Source organism: Vicia villosa, linkage group LG7, assembly GCF_029867415.1.
Source record: "Vicia villosa cultivar HV-30 ecotype Madison, WI linkage group LG7, Vvil1.0, whole genome shotgun sequence".
Lineage (NCBI taxonomy): Eukaryota > Viridiplantae > Streptophyta > Magnoliopsida > Fabales > Fabaceae > Vicia > Vicia villosa.
The window spans coordinates 50,972,911-50,994,183 of record NC_081186.1 but is presented as its reverse complement, the minus strand read 5'-3'; the positions used below and the strand labels follow the sequence as shown (position 1 = coordinate 50,994,183).

General features: G+C 42.7%; 2 protein-coding genes across 2 annotated transcripts; one reads left to right on the top strand and one right to left on the bottom strand.

Annotated features, from left to right (window-relative positions):
* The first annotated feature begins 1,053 nt into the window (after positions 1–1,053).
* Positions 1,054–2,616, top strand: LOC131619027 (uncharacterized). Its single transcript, XM_058890170.1, has one exon. It carries the CDS (start codon positions 1,054–1,056, stop codon positions 2,614–2,616), a length of 1,563 nt encoding a protein of 520 aa, XP_058746153.1.
* Positions 2,617–11,451: 8,835 nt separating this feature from the next.
* Positions 11,452–20,839, bottom strand: LOC131619025 (uncharacterized). The gene is made up of 2 exons (XM_058890169.1): positions 19,942–20,839; positions 11,452–11,612 (listed from the first exon to the last, which is right to left on the bottom strand). The coding sequence occupies exons 1-2, from the start codon at positions 20,837–20,839 to the stop codon at positions 11,452–11,454; spliced, it is 1,059 nt and encodes a 352-aa protein (XP_058746152.1).
* Positions 20,840–21,273: the final 434 nt, after the last annotated feature.

Here is a 21,273-nt window from a genome sequence, read left to right as displayed (position 1 = left end):
GATGGGCGCGAGGGGTGCTAATACCTTCCCCTCGCGTAACCGACTCCCTTACCCTTTTTCTCTGGTCATGAGACCGTTGTTTTATTTTGTGGTTTGCTGGCATTCCCTTCCTTTTCAGGATAAATATGTTAGTGGCGACTCTGTTAATTTTCGCGGTAGCGACAGCTGGCGACTCTGCTGGGGACGTCTCGACCTGTTGCTGGTCCGGACCTAGCGAGTCGATCCTAGCGCTTGTGTGTTTATCTTTGGGTGTTTTTACTGCTTTGCATATTTATCTGTTTGCATTGCATTATATGTGCGCTTTTACTTTTCTGCATCATATTCTGGACTGTCTGGATTTCTATCTGTGGGTGGGTGTTTCAAGAGGTAAAAGGCCCATTACCCAGGCTATGAGTGATACCATAGGAACTAGGAATAGAGTGGCCGTGACGGACAGAAGGCGTATGCCTGATTGATCTGATCACGTATCCACGGGCAGAGCTTGGTGGAATGAGGCAATATCGTATGATAGCGCCTACATTCGATCCTCTGTTGGCTTTTTGACCTACCTTGGCCTAGATTTACCCGTGAGTGGGGCGGGAATCAATCATTGCTTAACAGGTACATTGATGGTGACTTCGGATCTTGTTCGTGGGTTACCACTGTTCTTGTTCGTAGGTTACCGCGGTTCTTGTTCGTGGGTTACCGTTGTTCTTGTTCGTGGGTTACTGCTGTTCTTGTTCGAGTGTACTATTGGTTCCTGTTCGTGGGGTACTATGGTTCTTGTTCGAGTGGTAGTTTGGGTTCTATTCCAGTGTGTTGTTGACTACGGGCTTTGGTTCTGTGGGTTGACATTCCGTGTTCCGTGTGGTATACCATTTGGGGGCCGAACCTTTGGCTCTGTATTACGTGTGTTACCGGCAGTCCAGATTGCCTGGTGGGCGGCAACAAGCCCCACCACTTTGCATCATAGCATATTTATTTCTAAAAGAAACGCAAAAAAAAAATGTATATAATAATAAGCATTTGCATGTCATATTTTCAGGGATATTCAGGAGTTCACCCAAGTTGAAGATGGACATCCCCATTGATACCGTCAAAGAACGTACAAGGCACACCAGAGCTTATAAGATTCCGGATATCGATGTTTCGGGGTTGATTGGTTTGAGTTCTCGGTTGGAAGGGGAGGTTCTCCGTGACTTCAATCATGATTATGGCAATTTGCTCTCCATCCTCAGAACATCTTTCGATCCAATGGCTTTGATCACCCTGTTTCAGTTCTATGATCCACAGTTGAGGTGTTTTACATTTCAGGACTACCAATTGGTGCCAACACTCGAGGAGTTTTCTTACATACTCAATATCCGAATCACTGATGATGTACCTTTCATTCGAGTTCCCGAGGTTGTGAGATTTGAAAAAATAGCTGAAGCTCTTCACATGGGTATAAAAGAGGTGGAAAGAAATTGGAAGTCATCGGGAGGTGTTTCTGGTTTCTATCTTAGCTTTTTGATTAGTAAGGCTGAGGATACGGCTAAGAAGGAGCAGTGGGTTGATTTTAGTCGTTTGCTTGCTATCATGATTTATGGTATTGTCTTGTTCCCTTCAAGAGAGAATTTTGTGAGTTTGGCGGCGATTTGTGTCTTTATGAACAAAAACCCCGTGCCAACGTTGCTTGCAGACGCTTATTTTTCGATCCATTCGAGAAGTAAGAAGGGAGGATATGTCGTTGGTTCTGGTCTTCCATTGCTGTATCAGTGGTTCATGTTGCATTTGCCGGTGAGAGGACCTTTTGTGCTCAAGAAGAGTTCTCTTAAGTGGTCAGATAGGATTGTTAACCTCACATCTTATGACATCAGGTGGAACTATTGTGTGGGGAAAATTTGGAACATCATCACTAGTTGCGGTCAATATCCCAACGTTCCTCTCATGGGAACCAGAGGTTGCATTAGTTACAATCCCACACTCGCCTATCGTCAATTGGGATATGCAATGGAAAGGGCTCAGAATGATGTAGAAGCGTTTGAATCAGTGTACTTTGCTGATGGTAAAGATCCTCTGGAGCTAGAAAAGATAGCGTATGCTTGGACCAAAGTTCACAAGAGAGATCAGAATACTTTGAGCAAGAAAGTTCCTATTGCTATGGGTCCTTACCGAAAGTGGGTTGAAGCAAGAGTGGCAAATCTGTTGTTGCCATTTGCGAGGTCATGTCCATTGTATGAGCAACCTCCCGTGGTTTTATCTGATACCGTTGCGGCTGAACTCTATATTCAAATTGAAGCGGACAACATCAAACTAAGAGCAAAGGACAATGAGGTTGGCTTGGAGAGGTATTTTCAAGATCGCGAAAAGGCGGAATTGGCTCGTAAGCTCAAGCATGCGCAAGGTGAAGGTTCAAGCATGACACGTGCCCAAAGGCGATCTCATGACTTGATGGAAGAAAGCTTGTACCGAAAAAAGCAGGAATGTGCGAAGTTGCGAAGGCCCGAAAACAATAGCAAGAGAAGGATGCAGGATTCAGAACAACAGTTGATGGGAGAGAAAGCCAAGTCAGCTCGACTTGAAGAAGAGCTCGCAAGCCTCCGGTCCCAGCGGAGAGGAGATGGAGGAGCTCATTCTGTTATCAGACGATCCTAGTGCTGCTGTGGTTTGGATTTGTTTGGTCTAGGGGTTTGATTTGATGTGTATTCTTGATGTTTGTCGCCCATGTCCAGGATTGTTGGATGGGGTCGCATTTTGATGTTCTGGATTTCTTTTGTATGCTTTATAAGCACATTGTGACACGGTTATGTGTTTTGTTTGTATGAACTCAAATTCTCGGTTATGTTTGAATGAAATATGCTCAGTTTGCTGAATTATTCTCGTGCGTGGATTATTGTTCAAATATATTCGGTATCAGGGTTTCTATGTCCTATCTGAAAGCGGGATGAACTCTTGGATACCTGAAAATTGACAAACATTTCATGCATATCATTCATATATCATACATGTCATGTATTTGCAGGTTTTGCAGGTCTTATATCTTATGTCTCACTGTTTTGTTATCAGAAGGAGTGCTAAGACGGCTAATCACCTGTATCCGACTAGGAGCAATCAGAGAAGGCAGATGGAACAGATTCAGGAACAAATGGCAGAGATGAGAGCTCAACTGACAGAGCAGATGAATGCGCAGATGGCGCAGTTTATGGAAGCATTGACTAATGTGACCAAGGGGCAGGATGACTTGCGAGTTCTTGTCGAGAACTCCAGAAGGGCTGAGAATGGAGGGCATCCAGGGCTGTTTGACGATGTGTCTGGTAGAGTTGACGATCACCATGATCCGAATGAGTTTGATCACGTGGGAGGGCACTATAATCCTTTCAATCAGCATCACGGGTTTCCACCTCCACCTCCGTCTCGTTTTTGGTAAGGAGAGATCATCAGAACCGTGGTAATTTGGATTTCAATGTTGAGAACTTTGACCAGGTATCGAGGCATAGTGCTGATGGTGCACATGATGAAGTTGAGAGGTATCGTCTGATTGAAGAACGTCTCAGGGCTGTTGAAGGCAAAGGGGTGTTGGGCATGGATATCAATGACTTGGGGTTGGTTCCCGGTGTGAGGATCCCGCCAAAATTCAAAGTTCCATCTTTTGACAAATACAATGGGGCGACTTGTCCCATGACTCATGTCAAAGCATACTATCGCAAGATGTCCGTTTATTCTGAGGATGAGGGTTTTCTAATGCATTTCTTCCAGGATAGCTTGGCTGGAGCTTCCTTGGAGTGGTATGTTCAACTTGAACGCACCCATATCCATTCTTGGAGAGATCTTGTGGAGGCTTTCATTAAGCACTATCAGTACAATGTTGATATGGCACCCAACAGGACCCAGTTGCAGAGTTTGGTTCAAGGGTCTAAAGAATCTTTCAAAGAGTACGCTCAGAAATGGCGTGAGTTAGCCGCAAGAGTTCAGCCACCGATGACTGAACGTGAGATGATTGACATGTTCACCAGTACTTTGTCTGGACACTATTATTTGGCTTGCAGTGCTTCAGCTAACTTTTCTGAAATGGTGAGATATGGCGAACGTGTTGAGATGGGTCTAAAGATGGGGAAAATTCAGTTGGGAGCTTCTTCTAATTCTGCGGGTGGTAAGAAACAAGCTGAAGGTTATGCCAGAAGGAAAGAAGGAAATGCGGATGCTATATATGGAAGAAGGGGTTCAGGGAGAAGCAATTCACAGGTTAATGCTGTCATGATCCCAGTACCACAACAACAACAACAGCAGGGACAGCGTTCCAGTAATGATCGCTATCCTCCCAGGACTAGGCCTCACAGAAAGATTGATCTGATTCCTATGACTTATGCTCAGGTGTTGCAACATTTGCTCAAGATTGAGAAGATTACTTTGAGAGATGCTCCGAATGCTCCGGACACACAATCTCCGAATTACAATGCGAATGCACGATGTGCTTTCCATTTAGGTGCCGCTGGGCATGATACAGAGAGGTGCATTGCGTTGAAGAACAAAGTCCATGACTTGTTGGATCAAAAGATTATTCAATTCACTCCTACACCCAATATTGTCAATAATCCGATGCCTACTCACGGAGGTTCGGGTGTGAATGCCATTGAGAGTGAAGAGATAAGGGTTGTATCTGAAGTGAGCTGTTTGACTTTTCCTCTTGTATCTGTGAAGCAACATCTGATTAATAGCGGTATCTTCCCGGGCTGTGGTGTTGATTGTGAGAATTGCAATCAACCTGAAGGTTGTGCTGATTTGAAAGGTATGGTACAAAAGCTGATTGATGAGGGTCCTCTTCAGTTCTATCGAAGGTTAAGAGGTGCGAAGAGTAAGGATGGTGAAGTGTCTGTGATCTCAATTCCTTATGATCCAGTTGTTCCAATATGTATCCAAGTGCCTATTCAGATACCTGTCAGTATCCCGTATGAGGAACAACCAGCGGCGTTGATGATTACTGTGCCAGGGCCTATTCCATATGAGAGTGAGAAGGCCATCCCTTGGCATTATGGTTCAGACGTATATTACTATGGCACGAAGGAGGAAGGCGAGCCATCTAAAGAGAAGCTTGTTGAGGCCTCAGTTGCAAACACTGATAATTTCGCCGGTACTGGTAGGATCACTCGCAGTGGTAGGGTGTTCTCCCCTCAGTTTGTTCAAAACAATGCAGATGCCTTGGCTAAGGCCAAAGGAAAACAAGTAGTGACCGGTGTCCAGAATTCTCCGATTCAGAGTGGGGCACCTGATAGTGCCGTGTCTTCCAAGGATGTGGAGGAATTGTTGAGAATCATCAGGAAGTCTGATTACAAGGTTGTTGAGCAGTTGGGTCAGACCCAGTCAAAGATTTCCATTTTGCAACTACTGATGTGTTCAGAAGGTCATAGAGATGCTCTCTTGAGAATCCTGAATGGTGCTTACGTCCCGCATGAAATATCTGTGAATCAGTTAGAGGCGGTAGCCAATAATATCTCCGCTGGGAATGGTTTGGGATTTACGGATCGTGATCTTCCTCCGGAAGGGAGAAACCATAACAAGGCTTTGCATATTTCGATTGAGTGTAAGGGGACGACTTTGTCCCGTGTTTTGGTTGATACTAGGTCTTCTTTGAACGTGCTTCCCAAATCAGCTCTAATGAGAATTGACTATGCCGGTGTGGAGTTAAGGCCTAGTGAGTTGGTAGTGCGCGCCTTTGATGGTTCAAGGAGGTCTGTGTTCGGAGAGGTAGATCTACCAATCCAGATTGGTCCTCAGATCTTTACTACAACCTTTTATGTGATGGATATTCAACCTGCTTACTGTTGTCTGTTGGGACGACCGTGGATTCACAAGGCTGGTGCTGTGACATCCACTCTTCATCAGAAGTTGAAGTATCCGGTTGACGGTAAAGTGGTGACAGTTTGTGGTGAAGAAGATTATATCGTGAGTCACTTGTCCTCTTTCCGATATGTAGAGATCGAGGGTGAAATACATGAGATGCCTTTCCAAGCGTTTGAGGCTGTGAATGCTGTGAGAACTCCTCCTTGTGAGATAACAAAGCCAGAAACGGTTATGTCCTCTTTGAAAGATGCTCAGGTTGTCGTTGAGACTGGAAGAGTGGAAGGCTGGGGGCAAGTAATTGACGTGCGTCCCAAAGTTGACAAGAATGGTCTCGGTTTCAATCCTGGAAAGCAGAATGCATCGCCCAAGTCTGGTGTCCTTAGCCCGATCAAGTTTGTGAGTGGTGGTGTCATTCAAGACGGTCAGGTTCATGCCATTGTCAATGGTGAAGAAGTGGATAGTGATTGTGATTTTGATAGCTGGATTCGTCCAAGTATTCCTGGAGAGACGCCTTGCAACTGGACAATCGAAGATGTCATCCAAGTTACACAAGCTCAGGAGTAAATTCCTTGTTTTTACTTTTCTTATCATGACATAATTCCTACGCTCTGCCCAAGGCGTAGCGAATCATTTGTAGGGCCATGCAGTTCGCATTTTTTCAAAGTTAATCATGAAATAAAAGGACGTTTTTGCATTCAAATGTTTTGCTCTTTGTCTTTCTTTTTAACTTTTTCCTTTAAATGGCAATGTTTTTTGCACACACTTGCACATAGCTTAATAAAAATAAAACTAAAATAAAAACATCAATCATGCAGATGTTCCACTACCACGGATTCCATTGGTAACAGTTCCGCTATTGCTTATTATGATTTTGACAATCCGATCTACCAAGCCGAGGAGGAAGCTTATGAAGATTGTGATCTCCCCGATGAGTTGGCCAGATTGTTGAAACAGGAAAAGAAAGCAATTCAGCCGCATCAAGAGGTAATCGAGATGGTAAATGTTGGTACTAAAGAGCAGGTCCGAGAAGTCAAAATAGGGGCTGCGCTTGAGAACAGTGTGAAGCAGAAGCTTATTGATATGTTGAAAGAGTATGCGGATATCTTTGCTTGGTCCTATGAGGATATGCCAGGTCTTGATACAAATATTGTGGTACATCGTCTACCTCTCAAGGAAGATAGTCCTCCTGTCAAGCAGAAGCTTCGAAGGACTCGCCCAGATATGTCTGAGAAGATTAAGAAAGAGGTTGAGAAACAGTTTGATGCTGGCTTTCTACAAGTTGTGAATTACCCGCCGTGGGTTGCGAATATTGTTCCTGTACCTAAGAAGGACGGAAAGGTCAGGATGTGTGTTGATTACAGAGATCTGAATAGGGCGAGTCCGAAAGATGATTTTCCTCTTCCACACATTGATGTGCTGGTCGATAATACTGCTCCTTTTAAAGTGTTTTCCTTCATGGATGGCTTCTCTGGGTACAATCAGATCAAGATGGCACCAGAAGACATGGAGAAAACAACATTTATCACACCATGGGGAACTTTCTGCTATAAAGTCATGCCTTTTGGGTTGAAAAACGCAGGGGCAACGTATCAACGTGCCATGGTGACTCTTTTTCATGACATGATTCACAAAGAGATTGAAGTGTATGTTGACGACATGATTGCAAAGTCTCACACTGAAGAAGAGCACTTGGTTCACTTGCAGAAGTTGTTTGAAAGGCTTCGGGAATTCAGACTGAGGTTGAATCCAAACAAATGCACTTTCGGAGTGCGATCCGGAAAGTTGTTGGGCTTTGTTGTTAGTGGGAAAGGTATTGAGGTCGATCCTGCAAAAATAAAAGCTATACAAGAGATGCCGGTGCCGAGAATAGAAAAAGAGGTTCGTGGTTTCTTAGGGAGGTTGAACTACATTGCTAGATTCATCTCTCATCTTACAGCCACTTGTGAACCAATATTCAAATTGCTAAGAAAAGATCAGACGGCCAGGTGGAATAATGATTGTCAAAAAGCATTTGAAAATGTGAAAGAGTATCTGCAGGAACCTCCGATACTAATGCCTCCAGTTCCAGGAAGGCCTTTGATTATGTACCTCACAGTGCTTGAAAACTCAATGGGTTGTGTGCTGGGTCAACATGACGAGTCTGGCCGAAAAGAGCATGCAATATACTACCTTAGCAAAAAGTTTACCGACTGTGAATCCCGATACTCACTGCTCGAGAAAACTTGTTGTGCTTTGGTGTGGGCTGCTCGCCGGCTGAGGCAGTATATGTTGGTTCACACCACCTTGTTGATTTCCAAGATGGATCCTATCAAGTATGTTTTTGAGAAGCCCGCTCTTTCCGGAAGAGTAGCTAGGTGGCAAATGATTTTGACTGAATATGATATCCAATATACTACCCAGAAAGCCATCAAAGGTAGTGTGTTGGCGGATTATCTTGCGCACCAGCCTGTCGAAGATTATGAACCGATGAAGTTTGAATTCCCCGATGAGGATGTGTTGTACATCAGAGATTGTAACATTCCCGGACCAGAGGAAGGACCCGAACCAGGATCGCGATGGACGCTCGTGTTCGATGGTGCCTCTAATGCACTCGGGAATGGTGTTGGAGCTGTAATTACTTCTCCTTCAGGTTTTCATATTCCGTTTACAGCCAGAATCTGTTTTGATTGCACTAATAATATGGCTGAGTATGAAGCCTGCATTTATGGTATCGAAGCTGCGATCGATTTGCGAATCAAATACTTAAAAGTTTATGGGGATTCCAATCTTGTCATTAGCCAGATTAATGTAGATTGGGAAACTCGCCATCAGAATCTGATTCCATACAGGGAGCATGTGATGAGACTCATTCCGTACTTTGATGAGATCACATTCGAGCATATTTCTAGAGAAGAGAACAATCTTGCCGATGCTCTCGCTACTTTGGCTTCCATGTTCAAAGTGAAATGGGCCAATGAGGCGCCTAACATCACCATCAACAGGTTGGATGAGCCGGCGTTTTGTTTTGAAGCTGATGTTGAATTGGATGGTAATCCCTGGTATCATGATATCAAAAAGTTCCTCGAAACTCAAGAGTATCCTCCCGAAGCGTCGGTGACTGATAAGAAGTTTCTGAGAAGATTTGCAGCTAAGTTCTACCTCAATGGTGGTGTATTGTACAAGAGGCATCATGACGGTGTGTTGCTCCGATGTGTTGTGAAGGAAGAAGCTTCAAAAATCATAGAGGAAATGCACGAAGGCGAGTTTGGTACCCATTCTAGTGGGCATACGATGGCTAAGAAGATCTTGATGGCTGGTTACTATTGGTCCACTATGGAAACTGATTGTCATAACCATGTCAGAATTTGTCACAAGTGCCAGATCTATGCTGACAAAGTGCACGTGCCGCCTGTGCCTTTGAATGTCTTGACTTCTCCGTGGCCTTTTGCAATGTGGGGCATTGATATGATTGGAGAGATTAAGCCTACTGCTTCTAATGGACATCGTTTCATTTTGGTTGCCATCGATTACTTCACCAAGTGGGTCGAAGCCGCATCTTATGCGAATGTCACCAAACAAGTGATTACTCGTTTTATCAAGCACAACATAATCTGTCGTTATGGGATTCCTGAAAAGATCATTACGGATAATGGATCGAATCTTAATAACAAGTTGATGAAGGAGCTTTGTGAGTCCTTCAAGATCAAGCATCACAATTCTTCTCCGTATCGTCCAAAGATGAATGGCGCTGTTGAAGCGGCCAACAAGAACATTAAGAAGATTGTGCAGAAGATGGTAGTGACCTATCGAGATTGGCACGAGATGTTACCTTTTGCTTTGCATGGCTATCGCACCTCTGTGCGTACATCGACTGGGGCAACTCCTTTCTCGCTTGTTTATGGTATGGAAGCGGTGCTGCCAGTTGAAGTTGAGACTCCTTCCTTGAGGATTATGAAAGACGTCGAACTTGACGAGTCAGAATGGGTACAGAATCAGATGGATCAGTTGAACCTCATTGATGAGAAGCGTTTGGCAGCTATTGGTCATGGTCAGGTGTACCAAAAGAAGATGAGAAAAGCTTTTGACAAGCGGGTGCGACCCCAAAGCTACAAACCAGGTGATCTGGTGCTCAAAAGAATCATTCTTCCTCAAGGAGATCCTCGAGGCAAGTGGACTCCGACGTATGAAGGCCCCTTTGTTGTTCAGAAAGTGTTCTCTGGCGGTGCCATGATGCTTGCAACGATGGATGGCAAGAACTTTCCGCACCCTGTGAACGCGGATGTAGTCAAAAAATACTTCGCATAGACCTGATAAAAAAAAGAAAAAAGAAAAAAGAAAAGAAGAAAAAAAGAAAAAAGAAAAGAAGAAAAAAAAAAGAAAAGAAAAGAAAATGAATCAGGCAAAAGAATGAAAGAGAAACGAATGTACCCGCTAAGTTGAAAACCCGAAAGGGCGGCTTAGGCAAAAAAGGGACAAAAGCGAATGACTACATCTTGCATGCCACCTTGGCAATCACTCTCCATACATGCTTAGGGCTCCCGACCGAGGGATAAGCAAGACTCCGTGTTCTTGAGTTTGCACCTGGCAGCTCAAATCCCTAAAGCATTCACAAATTCCAATCACTTTGTTTAGGGCTCCCGACCGAGGGATAAGCAAGACTCTGTGTTCTTGAGTTTGCACCTGGCAGCTCAAATCCCTAAAGCATTCACAAATTCCAATCACTTTGTTTAGGGCTCCCGACCGAGGGATAAGCAAGACTCTGTGTTCTTGAGTTTGCACCTAGCAGCTCAAATCCCTAAAGGCTCTCACCAACCTCGTTGGGTCCACAAGTTTGGTGACATTATCAGATCGGGCAGTGATCAATCCTAATGAGTACGGTCTTCCAAAGCAAGGAGATGAGAACGTCAAGGTTATAAAAGTGATAGCGGGATCGAAACCAATGGATATCCGTTTCACATTGCCATTTCTCTTGTACTCAATAAATGTGTGGTTACCTCTTACTAGGAACTACTTCTGAAATGTGTTCGCTCTTTTACGAGCATTCTGTTCGCAATTAATAAAGATCTCTTTTATCTTAAACAATTGTTTTCTTACTGTTTTGTTTGCATAAAACGTCCTGAGTTTGTGTTAAACTTTGCATATGAAAACTGCATTGCTTTTACAATACATGATTAGAAATGATAAAATCTTTGAAATTACTTCAAAGTCTTGTATAACCGGGATGGCAGGCCAAGATGCCATGCTATATCCTGGGGCATCTTCATTTGTTTGTCTCGCAGGTACGTCCTTGCAAGCGCTTCGCAGCAGCATATTGACAGACATAGCTATGAGAGATTCTCACTCCCCAGCCGGGTGCATCCTAACGAGAGATTCTCACTCCCCAGCTGAGTATATCTGGACGAGACGTTCTTTGTTCCAAGATTCTCATATCCTCATTAAAGCACATCTTGATGCATTCTCTATGTTCCAGAAGCCTTATTCCCCGGCGGAATGTCTTCTCCCCCAGTTGAGTCATGATTGGATGGTATCTGATTTCCCGACAAGCTCTTAATGTGGTTCCTTGCCCGAGTTCCTCATCCTCCCCAGTAGAGTGTTTCTCTCCCCAACAGATTGATCTGTTTTCCCCAAGAGAGTCATCTTATTCCCCAGTGGAGTCGCATAAACCAAAGGTTCTTATGCTGAGTTCCTTATCCCCAGCGGATCTCTCATATCCCCAGTAGCTCGCCTTGCAGAAATATTCATCTTCCCCACCGAGTTTTCTTTCCTCAGCAAAGATTCACATGTATCCTCAGCAGGATCTATTCTCATATAGGACTTCTCCAGCGGAATGCGTCCTATACAAGCAAGTTGGTCAATCCCCATCAGAGTTGTCTTCATGACTTGCCCTTATCTCCACATCCCCAGTATGTCGAGATTTTGCTTCTCCAGTGAAGTTTCCAGGGTATTCCCCAAGCATTCAAGTGGGATGTTCTTATCCCCAAACAGGAGTTATTCCTCAAACAGAGATCGCATCCAAATTTGATCATCTCCAGCAGATTTCTGATCCATCTTTGCCAGCTCGCAGTTTGTGACCCTGGTCACTCATTTTGTCCTCCCCGCAGAGTTCCGTACTCTCTCTCCAGGACTTCTTCAGCAATTCAGTGCTCATCCGTTGCCTCCCTAAGCAACGTTCGAATCATGCATCATTTGCATTGCATTCTCAGAAGCGTATAGTGTCTTCCTTCTCGGGAACGTTATTCCATACACATTCATACATGCATCATGCATTAATCATATCATATCTGTCTCTTTCTGCAGGAAAGTTATCCAGATTCAGATGCTCCCTAGAGAGCAATATTCGCCTAGCCATTACAGGCGCTTATCCTGATGTTTTGAATCAGAAGAGGATTGTTCTACTTATTTTCTGGCACAGCTCAGATCAGTTCAAAGACATTCCTATTCCCGATGCCCCCAGATCGGTGGAAGATATTTGTTCCTATCCTGATATTCAGTTCAGTTTTGAAGGAACCGCCTCCGGATCTCCCAAGATCTTCCGAAGGAGCAAGCCCTCTGATACATCAGATCAGTTGGAAATATCTACTCCCTGACGATTTAGTTCGTTCAGAAGAAGAAACTCGTTTGCCCAGTCCTGATACCTTACTATCAGTTGAGGACGTTTTCTTTACCCGGCGTACACAGTTCGGAAGAAACATCTGTTCCTATCCTAATATTCAGATTCAGATTAGTTGAAGGAACCGCCTCCGGATCTCCCGTGATCTTACTAAGGAGCAAGCCACTGATATCATCAGATCAGATGGAGATGTTTGCCTGATTGACTTTTTCATTCAGATGAAGATTGTCCTACTTATTTTCTGGCATCATGTCCAAATCAGTTTAAAGGCATTCTTTCCCCGGCGTACACAGTTCGGAAGAGATATTGTTCCTATCCTGATTTCCAGCTCAGTTGAAGGAACCGCCTCCGGATCCCCGTGGTCTTACGAAGGAGCTAGCCGCTAATTCCCAGATTAGTTGGAATATGTACCTGATGATTTAATTGCATCAGAAGAGATGTCTGCCCAGATTCCCAGATCATGATTCCCAGATCAGAGATACTTATTACCCGTTGATGATCAGATCAACTGATGTATCTCCTTCGATTCCCAGATCGACCTAAGACATCTATCCCGATGCATGTTCGGAGACATCTGCTACGTCTGATACTCAGATCAGTCGAGATGTTCCTTCTCTTGATGCCCAGATCATTTGAAGTGTTTTCCCCTGCCTGTGGGTGCCCGTTCCTTCTTATCACAAGTTGGAGCATATTTATTATCCAGATCAATCGAAGTTTTTTCTCCCTGCCTGCGGGTGGTACATTCCTTCTTATTGCAAGACGGAATCTTCTATTGATCAAGAGTGCAAATTTTCGAGTTCATTCTGGTATTCAATCTCCTTCCACCTCAACGGTTCGAAACTTTCGTTTCTCACTCGTCAGGTTCAAGAAGTTTGAATAGGGGCAGCTGTTGCACCCCAAAATTTGCCCTCTTTATTTGAGCTATAAGTTAATAATGACGTTTATTTAGTCATTCAAAAATTGAAGAAAAATAATAAAGAGTTTTCATGGGTTTAAGAAGAACGGTGTGAAAAATGGTTTAAACAGTGGAAATACGAGAAAATTCGCAAGTCATATTTGGAAGGTGATATGAGCTAAGTTCCCGAGTTGTCCCAACAGTCTCGACGATATCTACAACTTTCGTGTTCGGCTCGGAAGCCAATTCTTTGAGGAAGGTTGCCAGATTTGCAAATTACTTGAGGTTTCGTAGTGAAAAACAATGCTGAATGTAAGGTTTCGGACCTCGGAAAATTCATATCTCCTAATCCGCTCGTCGGATTCACTTGAAAATTTAACTGGAGCTCCGTACTATCATTACCAAGATTTCATATGTTCGGACCGAGGGCCAATTATGCACGGAAAATTCCCAGAATTTTAAGAATCATCGCGTTGTTTCGGTAAAAAGGGTGTTTTCGAGTATGTCGCGCCGAGTTTGAAAATTCATAACTTCTTCGATTTTTATCGTATGAAGTCCATTCTGGCGGAATTTTCTCGGAAATTTCGTTAGCTTCGTTTCTTCGCACACATGCTCGTTCAGATTTTGAGCCGAAGATAGGGTTTTATCGAGTTCATTGAGCGGTACTCACAAAATTCTGCACAGTCGGACCAGATGAATCGGCGTTTCTCGCCATTCAAACGCGCGTATTTTCTTCATCGCTTATCGGATTGAGACGATTCTCGCGTCGACGAGTCACAAATTTGGTCATCTTCGCAATGGCATCGGTTTAGTTCCAAAATTTAGAGCCGAACCGAGTTTCCTTAAAAACGAGCCAAAATAAGACGCACCGAGGGCAATTTGGACATTTCGCGTTGACAATATATAAACATTTTGCTCTTCACAAATCAAAAGGGAGGACTCTCATAATTTCCATTCACCAATTTGTCACAAACACTTTCTCTCAATTCTCTCTCAATTTTCATAGATCAAAACCACAAATCACATAAAACTTTCATCAAGATTCATCAATTTTCCTCAAGATCAAGAACATGGATTGAAGAATCAAGATCGGAAGTTCGAATTTCTCTTCCTCTTCTCCTTGCATCTCGCGCGCCCTCACTCTCTCTCCCTCCAGATTTCGTTCGAGTTCGTGTCGCATTCGTGTCGTGTTCGCGTTCGTATCGTGTTCGTGTTCGCGCTTCGGTTAGATCTTCATTCGGTAAGCTTTCGGATCTCGAACTAAGTGCTTAATTGTTGATTATTATGTGAATTCGGATCTAGATCTACCTCTTGTTCTTGATTAAGTGATGATGATTGATCGGTGAATTTGTTCATACTTTGTTCGAATTTGTCGTGTTCAGGTGAATTGTGTTTGGATTTTATGTTGATTGCATATAATTGTTGCTCGTTGATGATGAATTGTGATATTCGTGTTTGAATCCGTGATTATTGGATGATCTTGTGTGCTTAATTGTTGATGTTCATGTATGTTACTTGTGTCGCACTCAAAGTGTTTGTACAAATGCATGTGTAGTGCTTTTGCTTAATATTTGCCTTGCTTGACGCGTCGCACTTAGCATGTTTATTGATATGTGACTCACTTGATTCGCGGATTTACTTATAGCATGAATTTTCAATGTTTGTTTGCTCTAATTTCAAGTTGGAACGGTTTTGGATTGAGTGCGAATGGCTCCGGAGCCTTAAAAATGCATAAAAACCTGTTTTGCTACGCCAGGAACCGGGTTGTCCCAGGCGGGAACCGGTTCCCACTCAATCCAGAATTGCTGGTTTTCTGTGTTTTTGTACCAGGAACCGGGTTGTCCCTAGGTGGGAACCGGTTCCTGCGTTGTTTTCCCCCCTGTGTTTTTGCACTAGGAACCGGGTTGTCCCTAGGTGGGAACCGATTCCCAGTTTTCTGAAATTTTGATTCTCTGTGTTTTTGCACTAGGAACCGGGTTGTCCCTAGGTGGGAACCGGTTCCCAGTTTTCTGAAATTTTGATTCTCTGTGTTTTTGCACTAGGAACCGGGTTGTCCCTAGGTGGGAACCGGTTCCCAGTTTTCTGAAATTTTGATTCTCTGTGTTTTTATACTAGGAACCGGGTTGTCCCTAGGTGGGAACCGGTTCCCAGTTTTCTGAAATTTTGACTCTCTGTGTTTTTGTACTAGGAACCGGGTTGTCCCTAGGTGGGAACCGGTTCCCAGTTTTCTGAAATGTTGCTTCTCTGGTTTTTTATATGGGGAACCGGGTTGTCCTATGCAGGAACCGGTTCCTGTGTGTATTTTTGTGTTTTTCTTTTATAACTTCAATCTTACATAACTTTTTACTCGTAACTCTGATTTGCACGTTCTTTATATCGTCGGAAAGCTTATGAGACGTACTATTTTACTAGATGCTTTGTTTTCATTAGTTTGTAGATCATTCATGTTTGATTTCTCTTTGATGTTTCATTGTCCACTTCATGTTTACCTCACTTGTCGATTTCCTTTCGCTTTACAGTAATAACGCAATTCCGATTGCGGTGTTTGTTATCTCTAACTTGTGTGCTAGTGTGCAAGGCCTTTGGATAGTCACCGATTGACGATTATTACCCGAGTGTTCCGCTTCACTTGCGGACACAATCCCATTCATCTATATCGTGTTCTCGACTTGGAGACACGATCCTTTTACTTTATATCTGCTTGTTTGGTTTGCTTGTTCCTCTTGCAGGTGTATCGTGATTATGCTCGACGTGCATGTCGACCTTTGTGTGCTTTCATGGCTAATCGGTGTGCTGACCATTTGCTTTTGCTTTGCTAGCTCGCTCGCGGGATTCTCTTTCTTCGTTTTGCTTCGCCTTAGTTTACGGATCATCATCCGTTTGGTATTGATCCCGTTTCATTTTACTTTTCTCGCACTTTATTGCTTTACCGCATCATCCAATAACATGAGAAGTAGGACCTAGACATGCATCTGGCCAAGCCCTCGAAAGAGGCTCTGTTTTTGTTGGTGTGTTTATATTTGTGCTTTGCGGCAGGGAGTCACGGTGTAATAAGTCCTATATGGCACTCCGTTAAGTCCTCGTGGAAGGCATGCGGTCAAGGGTTCGTAATCAACCCCCGCCTAGTCTCATCGAGTCTGTTTGGTAGGCGCACGCCTCGCGTTGCTTGCTTCCAAACGTGCAAAAGATCTTGTTATCGAGTATGTCAGGTAAAGGGTTCATGCAATCGGACCCCCGCTTTTCCTATAGCTCGCGTCGCTCGACGTTGATGCTCGGTGTACGCACGCACCGTTTTTCCTTTACGATCCGTGACGGCTTGGTTGCTGAGAGGGGTCCGCCCTCTTGTCTATGGCCCGATCATTTTCGCGAGGTCTAATGCTTGGTTGACTTGGGTTGAGCTGCTCCCCTTGGCTATGGCGGGACCGCTTTTCTACCATTCGGTCAGTACCGTTGGTTTGTTTGCTTTACGAGCGGATGCTCGTTTGTGTGATATTATTGTATGCTTTCCCTTTTCCCTCGTAGATTGATAGCTTAGCTTAGACTTGTACCCTTTGTATGATAACATTAGGTAGCAAGCTTTCCCCCCTTTAGCTTAGGTTTCCCTCATGCATTCTTTAAAACACAAACCACACTCTTTGATTTTCTTTTCTTAAGAGCTTGTTATTTCCGCTCCATTCCCAAGCATAAGTCTCCAAAGGTCGAGCAGCGGAGTGTGAATGTAACTCGTTCACCTAAAAAACACAAAACAAACAAAAATTAGTTAGCCGAGCTACGGTAGCTCTGATTCTGCAAAACAGATACGTAGGCAGCGGGGTAGGGCCCGTGCGAGCACAATCCTTTCTTTTCCCTACATTTTACATGCATTTTAGTTCAGATTAGGCGTAGATTTGTTACACACCCATAGTTTTAGACACAGGCGTGGATACCATCGAGTACGATGGGCGCGAGGGGTGCTAATACCTTCCCCTCGCGTAACCGACTCCCTTACCCTTTTTCTCTGGTCGTGAGACCGTTGTTTTATTTTGTGGTTTGCTGGCATTCCCTTCCTTTTCAGGATAAATATGTTAGTGGCGACTCTGTTAATTTTCGCGGTAGCGACAACAAGCATGAGGGCGTGGGTTCAAGTCCTTGTGGAGACAAAACCCAATTTTTATCACTATTTTTCTTATTTTTCTTCATAACTTCATCAATTAATTTAACCAATCAAAATTCATTATTTTCACTTCATTTTTTGCACACTCTTTGTTTAATATACATATTTTAGGAATACCAAAAAAATCATCAAAAAAGATTTATTTAATACATTTTTAATTAGGTTTAAAATGACATGTTTTTAGGTATTTTCAAATACTTTAAATATTGTTTTATTTGATTTTTTCAAACATAATCACTTGTAAATATTTTTTTGTGATCAAACCCTAATCACTTAGGTCCCAATTAAGCATTAAAACTTGATTTCTTTTAAATTCAAAATCGTTTTAAAACAAGCGATCACGATTCTTTTCAAAACGATAACCATTTCTTTTTGATTTTTCTTTTCAAAAGAACTATTGATTAAATCTTTTTTTGATTGATCAATTGATTTTCAAAACGAAGTGGGACCTCTCGAATATTAGAGAGTGTAAGTCCCATTTCTTTTCATTTTGTACAGTTTTTTTCAAAACAATAAAACTTCTTCAAAATAAAACTTTTTCAAACAGTTTTCAAATCATTTTCAAAACAACAAAACTACAAAGAAACTTCAAACTTTTCAAGTAAAACATGGGCCTCCATGTAGGTATAAGTCCCAAGCCCCTTTTGTACATACCTTTGCCTTTGTACAGTTTTAGTTTCTTCAAACAGAAAACTTCTTTTAAAACAACTTTCAAACGGTTTTTTTTCAAATGACGCGTCTGTAAATAAAACAATCAACCATGTTTTGCAAATAAAACATGGGCCTCCACATAGGTATAAGTCCCATTCCAGTACATGAAATTAGGTATTTCATTGTACACCTTTTTTGTACATATCTCGATCAGTTTGATTTTTAACTTTGAACAACAAATCAAAAAATGAAGGTTTTCTTTGAATCTTCCCAAAAATACCATGGGCCTCCATGTAGGTATAAGTCCCAAGCCTTTTGTGAATACTTGTTTACATAGCTTTTGAATAAACTCAAGTGGGTCTCTCCCCGAGTATGAGTCCCGAGCCCCGTGTATACAATGCTTACAGGTATATTTCCTTCATAAACTCCATTATATACACACACTTTGTCATATATATAATTGTTCATACATGTTCATGTTTGTTCATACTTGTTCATGTTTGTTCATATGTGTGATATGTGTGCTTGTTCAACATAGTACAACACTAGGTTCCCCATAGCCTCCTATTGGGCTTCGTGCAAAGAATCTCCCTAGTTTAGGTTAGGACATAGAGTATGGTTTCCCGGTGAAATCGCTCTAAGAGCTCAAACCAACTATATCATGCCTCCCCTTGGGCTTTGTACAAACGAGTGACCCTCCCATAGCCTCCTCTTGGGCTTACAATGCAAGGACCCTGGATTGTCCCTCCCATAGCCTCCTCTTGGGCTTACAATGCAAGGACCCTCGGATAGCCTCCTCTTGGGCTTCGTACAAGGACCCACGGGCTTCTTATAAGCATCCCCAATATCCAAATCAAATACCCTAGGAGATTAGACATTTATCATCTCTATGATAGGAGTATCTCTTCTATATCATCACAAACATTCAATCAATCAAACTTTTTTGCCACAAGGCTGGCTAATCAATCAAACCCTTTTGCCACCATACTGGCTGATTAATCAAAGTTTTTGTCACAAGGCTGACTTCGTTGAAACTTTTGCCACAAGGCTGGCTGATTAATCAAAACTTTTTGTCACAAGGCTGACTTCATTGAAAGTTTTTGCCACAAGGCTGGCTAAAAAACATCTTTATCATTCTAAGCACCATAAGTGGCATGGCCCAGGGCTTATAATAAAAAGATTTTCAAACAAAAATCAAACAGATGTATGTGATGATATAGATTAGATACATCGAACATTTAGATGACATTTGTCTCTTATCCTTTGCTTCCACTAGCATAAGTGGGAACTACGATTGCTCTGACTTTCTCAACATCCCTTTGAGAATACGTAGGCACAAGGTCGTATCCTTGGCGAGCAAAACTTCTCCCTCAAACCACTCAAACCTTAGCACCCGTAGACCCCGAGCTACAGATGCTCTGATTCCCTCTAAGGGATATGTATGCAGAGGATCGCGATGATCTTTGCGAGCATAATCAAACAAACACCCTAGGTCCCACCTATTTCACAACAGAACCTCCACCGTAACATAGAATGAAACAAACACAAAAAAAAAACCTATAGAGTACTATAGATACGTTGGGTGCTAATACCTTCCCTTCGTATAACCAACCCTCTTACCCGGAATCTCTCCCCCACTTTTAAGGTTATTGCAGCTTTTTTCCTTTTCCTACTTTGGAAACAATAAAAAGTTTGGTCGAAACAAAAGAAAAATCATTTTTATGAGCACTCGAGCCCAAAGAAGGCATCAGGTGTCTCATCCCGAAAAAAGATACGATTTTTCCCCGCGACACGTCTCAGTCAGATTGAACGTAGCATCGACCCTAATCATGAACCGAGCAATGTCCATGTTACTTCCAGTCATAGTGTTCTCGTCCAAGCAAATGAACAAACCCAATCTGTTAGCTAGTGTTTCAAAGAAGTCATTACTCCAAGCATGGCAAGGCACCCCATAAACTCTAACCCACACTACCCTTGCCGTGTCTACTTCTTTTTCATGCCAAGGTTTAATCGTTTTGAACCACTGTTGCCACCACCATTTTCCTTCCTCTAACAGCTCTTTAATGAAACCTTCCACCATCTCCTCAAGCAGACATAAATTAGCTCCCATCGGATAGACCTTAATCGAAAAGAAACCTTCAATTTCTAGGTGAGTCTGAATGTTATAAGATTCACCAGGAAACAAAACTTCACCAACATAAGCCTTCTTCCATCTACTCTTTAACTCTGAGCCAGAGGAAAATACCAATGGGACTTCCTTCGATTGAGACTCTTCCCTCTTACTACCACCCTGAACGATATCTGCAAACGTTTTTGATTTCACCACCCACTGATCTTTAACACCCGGAATAAACACCTTAGGACCCTCCACCCGCTTCTGATCCACAACCAAGCCCTCTTGCCTTCCGTTCCTTAGGAATCTAGGTTGATTAGCATGTATTTTCTTCCCATCTATCAAAATGTTGTATAGCCTTACAACAACCATTCTCTCATCCACCACTTCTTTGAACCTAGCAAAACCGAACCGTCTTCCAAACTTGTTCCGTCTAGGAGGTATCACCACCTCCACCACCTCCCCCACACAACCAAAAAGCTTGAACATATCGATTGCCTTGCACCTATCCGGAAAAGCTGAGAAATAAAAAGAAGAGAGGGTAACGCCAGCACCCGATTGTCTCCCTCCAAAAGGGAAGCAGTCCCATTTTGGAGTTAAACCCCTGAATAACTTCCTTCCCGAACGTTGCCACTCCATTGAAAACCAGAAAAAGAGACTATGAAAAACTAGAGAGAAGGGAGAGAGTCAGATACTTTCTCTCTCTTCATTATGATTTTTTATTCGTTGAAATGCTTAGAGACTCAACATCAAATTATGATTATTTCATGGTGGAAATAGGTTCTTCTTGTAAAGGGAGGGCATTTTAGGACTCTTTCCTCGATAAATATAATATTTAATTTTTTTAGAGTTCCTCAATGAAAATAATTATATTAAAAAAGGTGTTACAAACTAAACATGACTACATTTTCTGGATACATTTTAAAATTTAATTTGACATGTTGTGAATATAGTTTCTTTAGATAAACTCAAACATTATATTTTGGTTGCATTTAAAGTTACTTCATTGAAGAATAGTGATAAAGTCAAATACACTGTTATAGCACTGTATTAGACAGTACATTAAAGGAGAT

What these genes read in the sequence shown, in the direction of transcription:
- LOC131619025 (XM_058890169.1), bottom strand. Translation starts at nt 20,839, where the DNA reads ATGGAGTGGCAACGTTCGGGAAGGAAGTTATTCAGGGGTTTAACTCCA. An exon ending in CGAGAACACTATGACTGGAA is followed by an intron (nt 11,613 to 19,941) that starts GTAACATGGACA and finishes TTGCTTGTATAG; the next exon opens with GACGCATTCCGCTGGAGAAG.
- LOC131619027 (XM_058890170.1), top strand. Translation starts at nt 1,054, where the DNA reads ATGGACATCCCCATTGATACCGTCAAAGAACGTACAAGGCACACCAGA.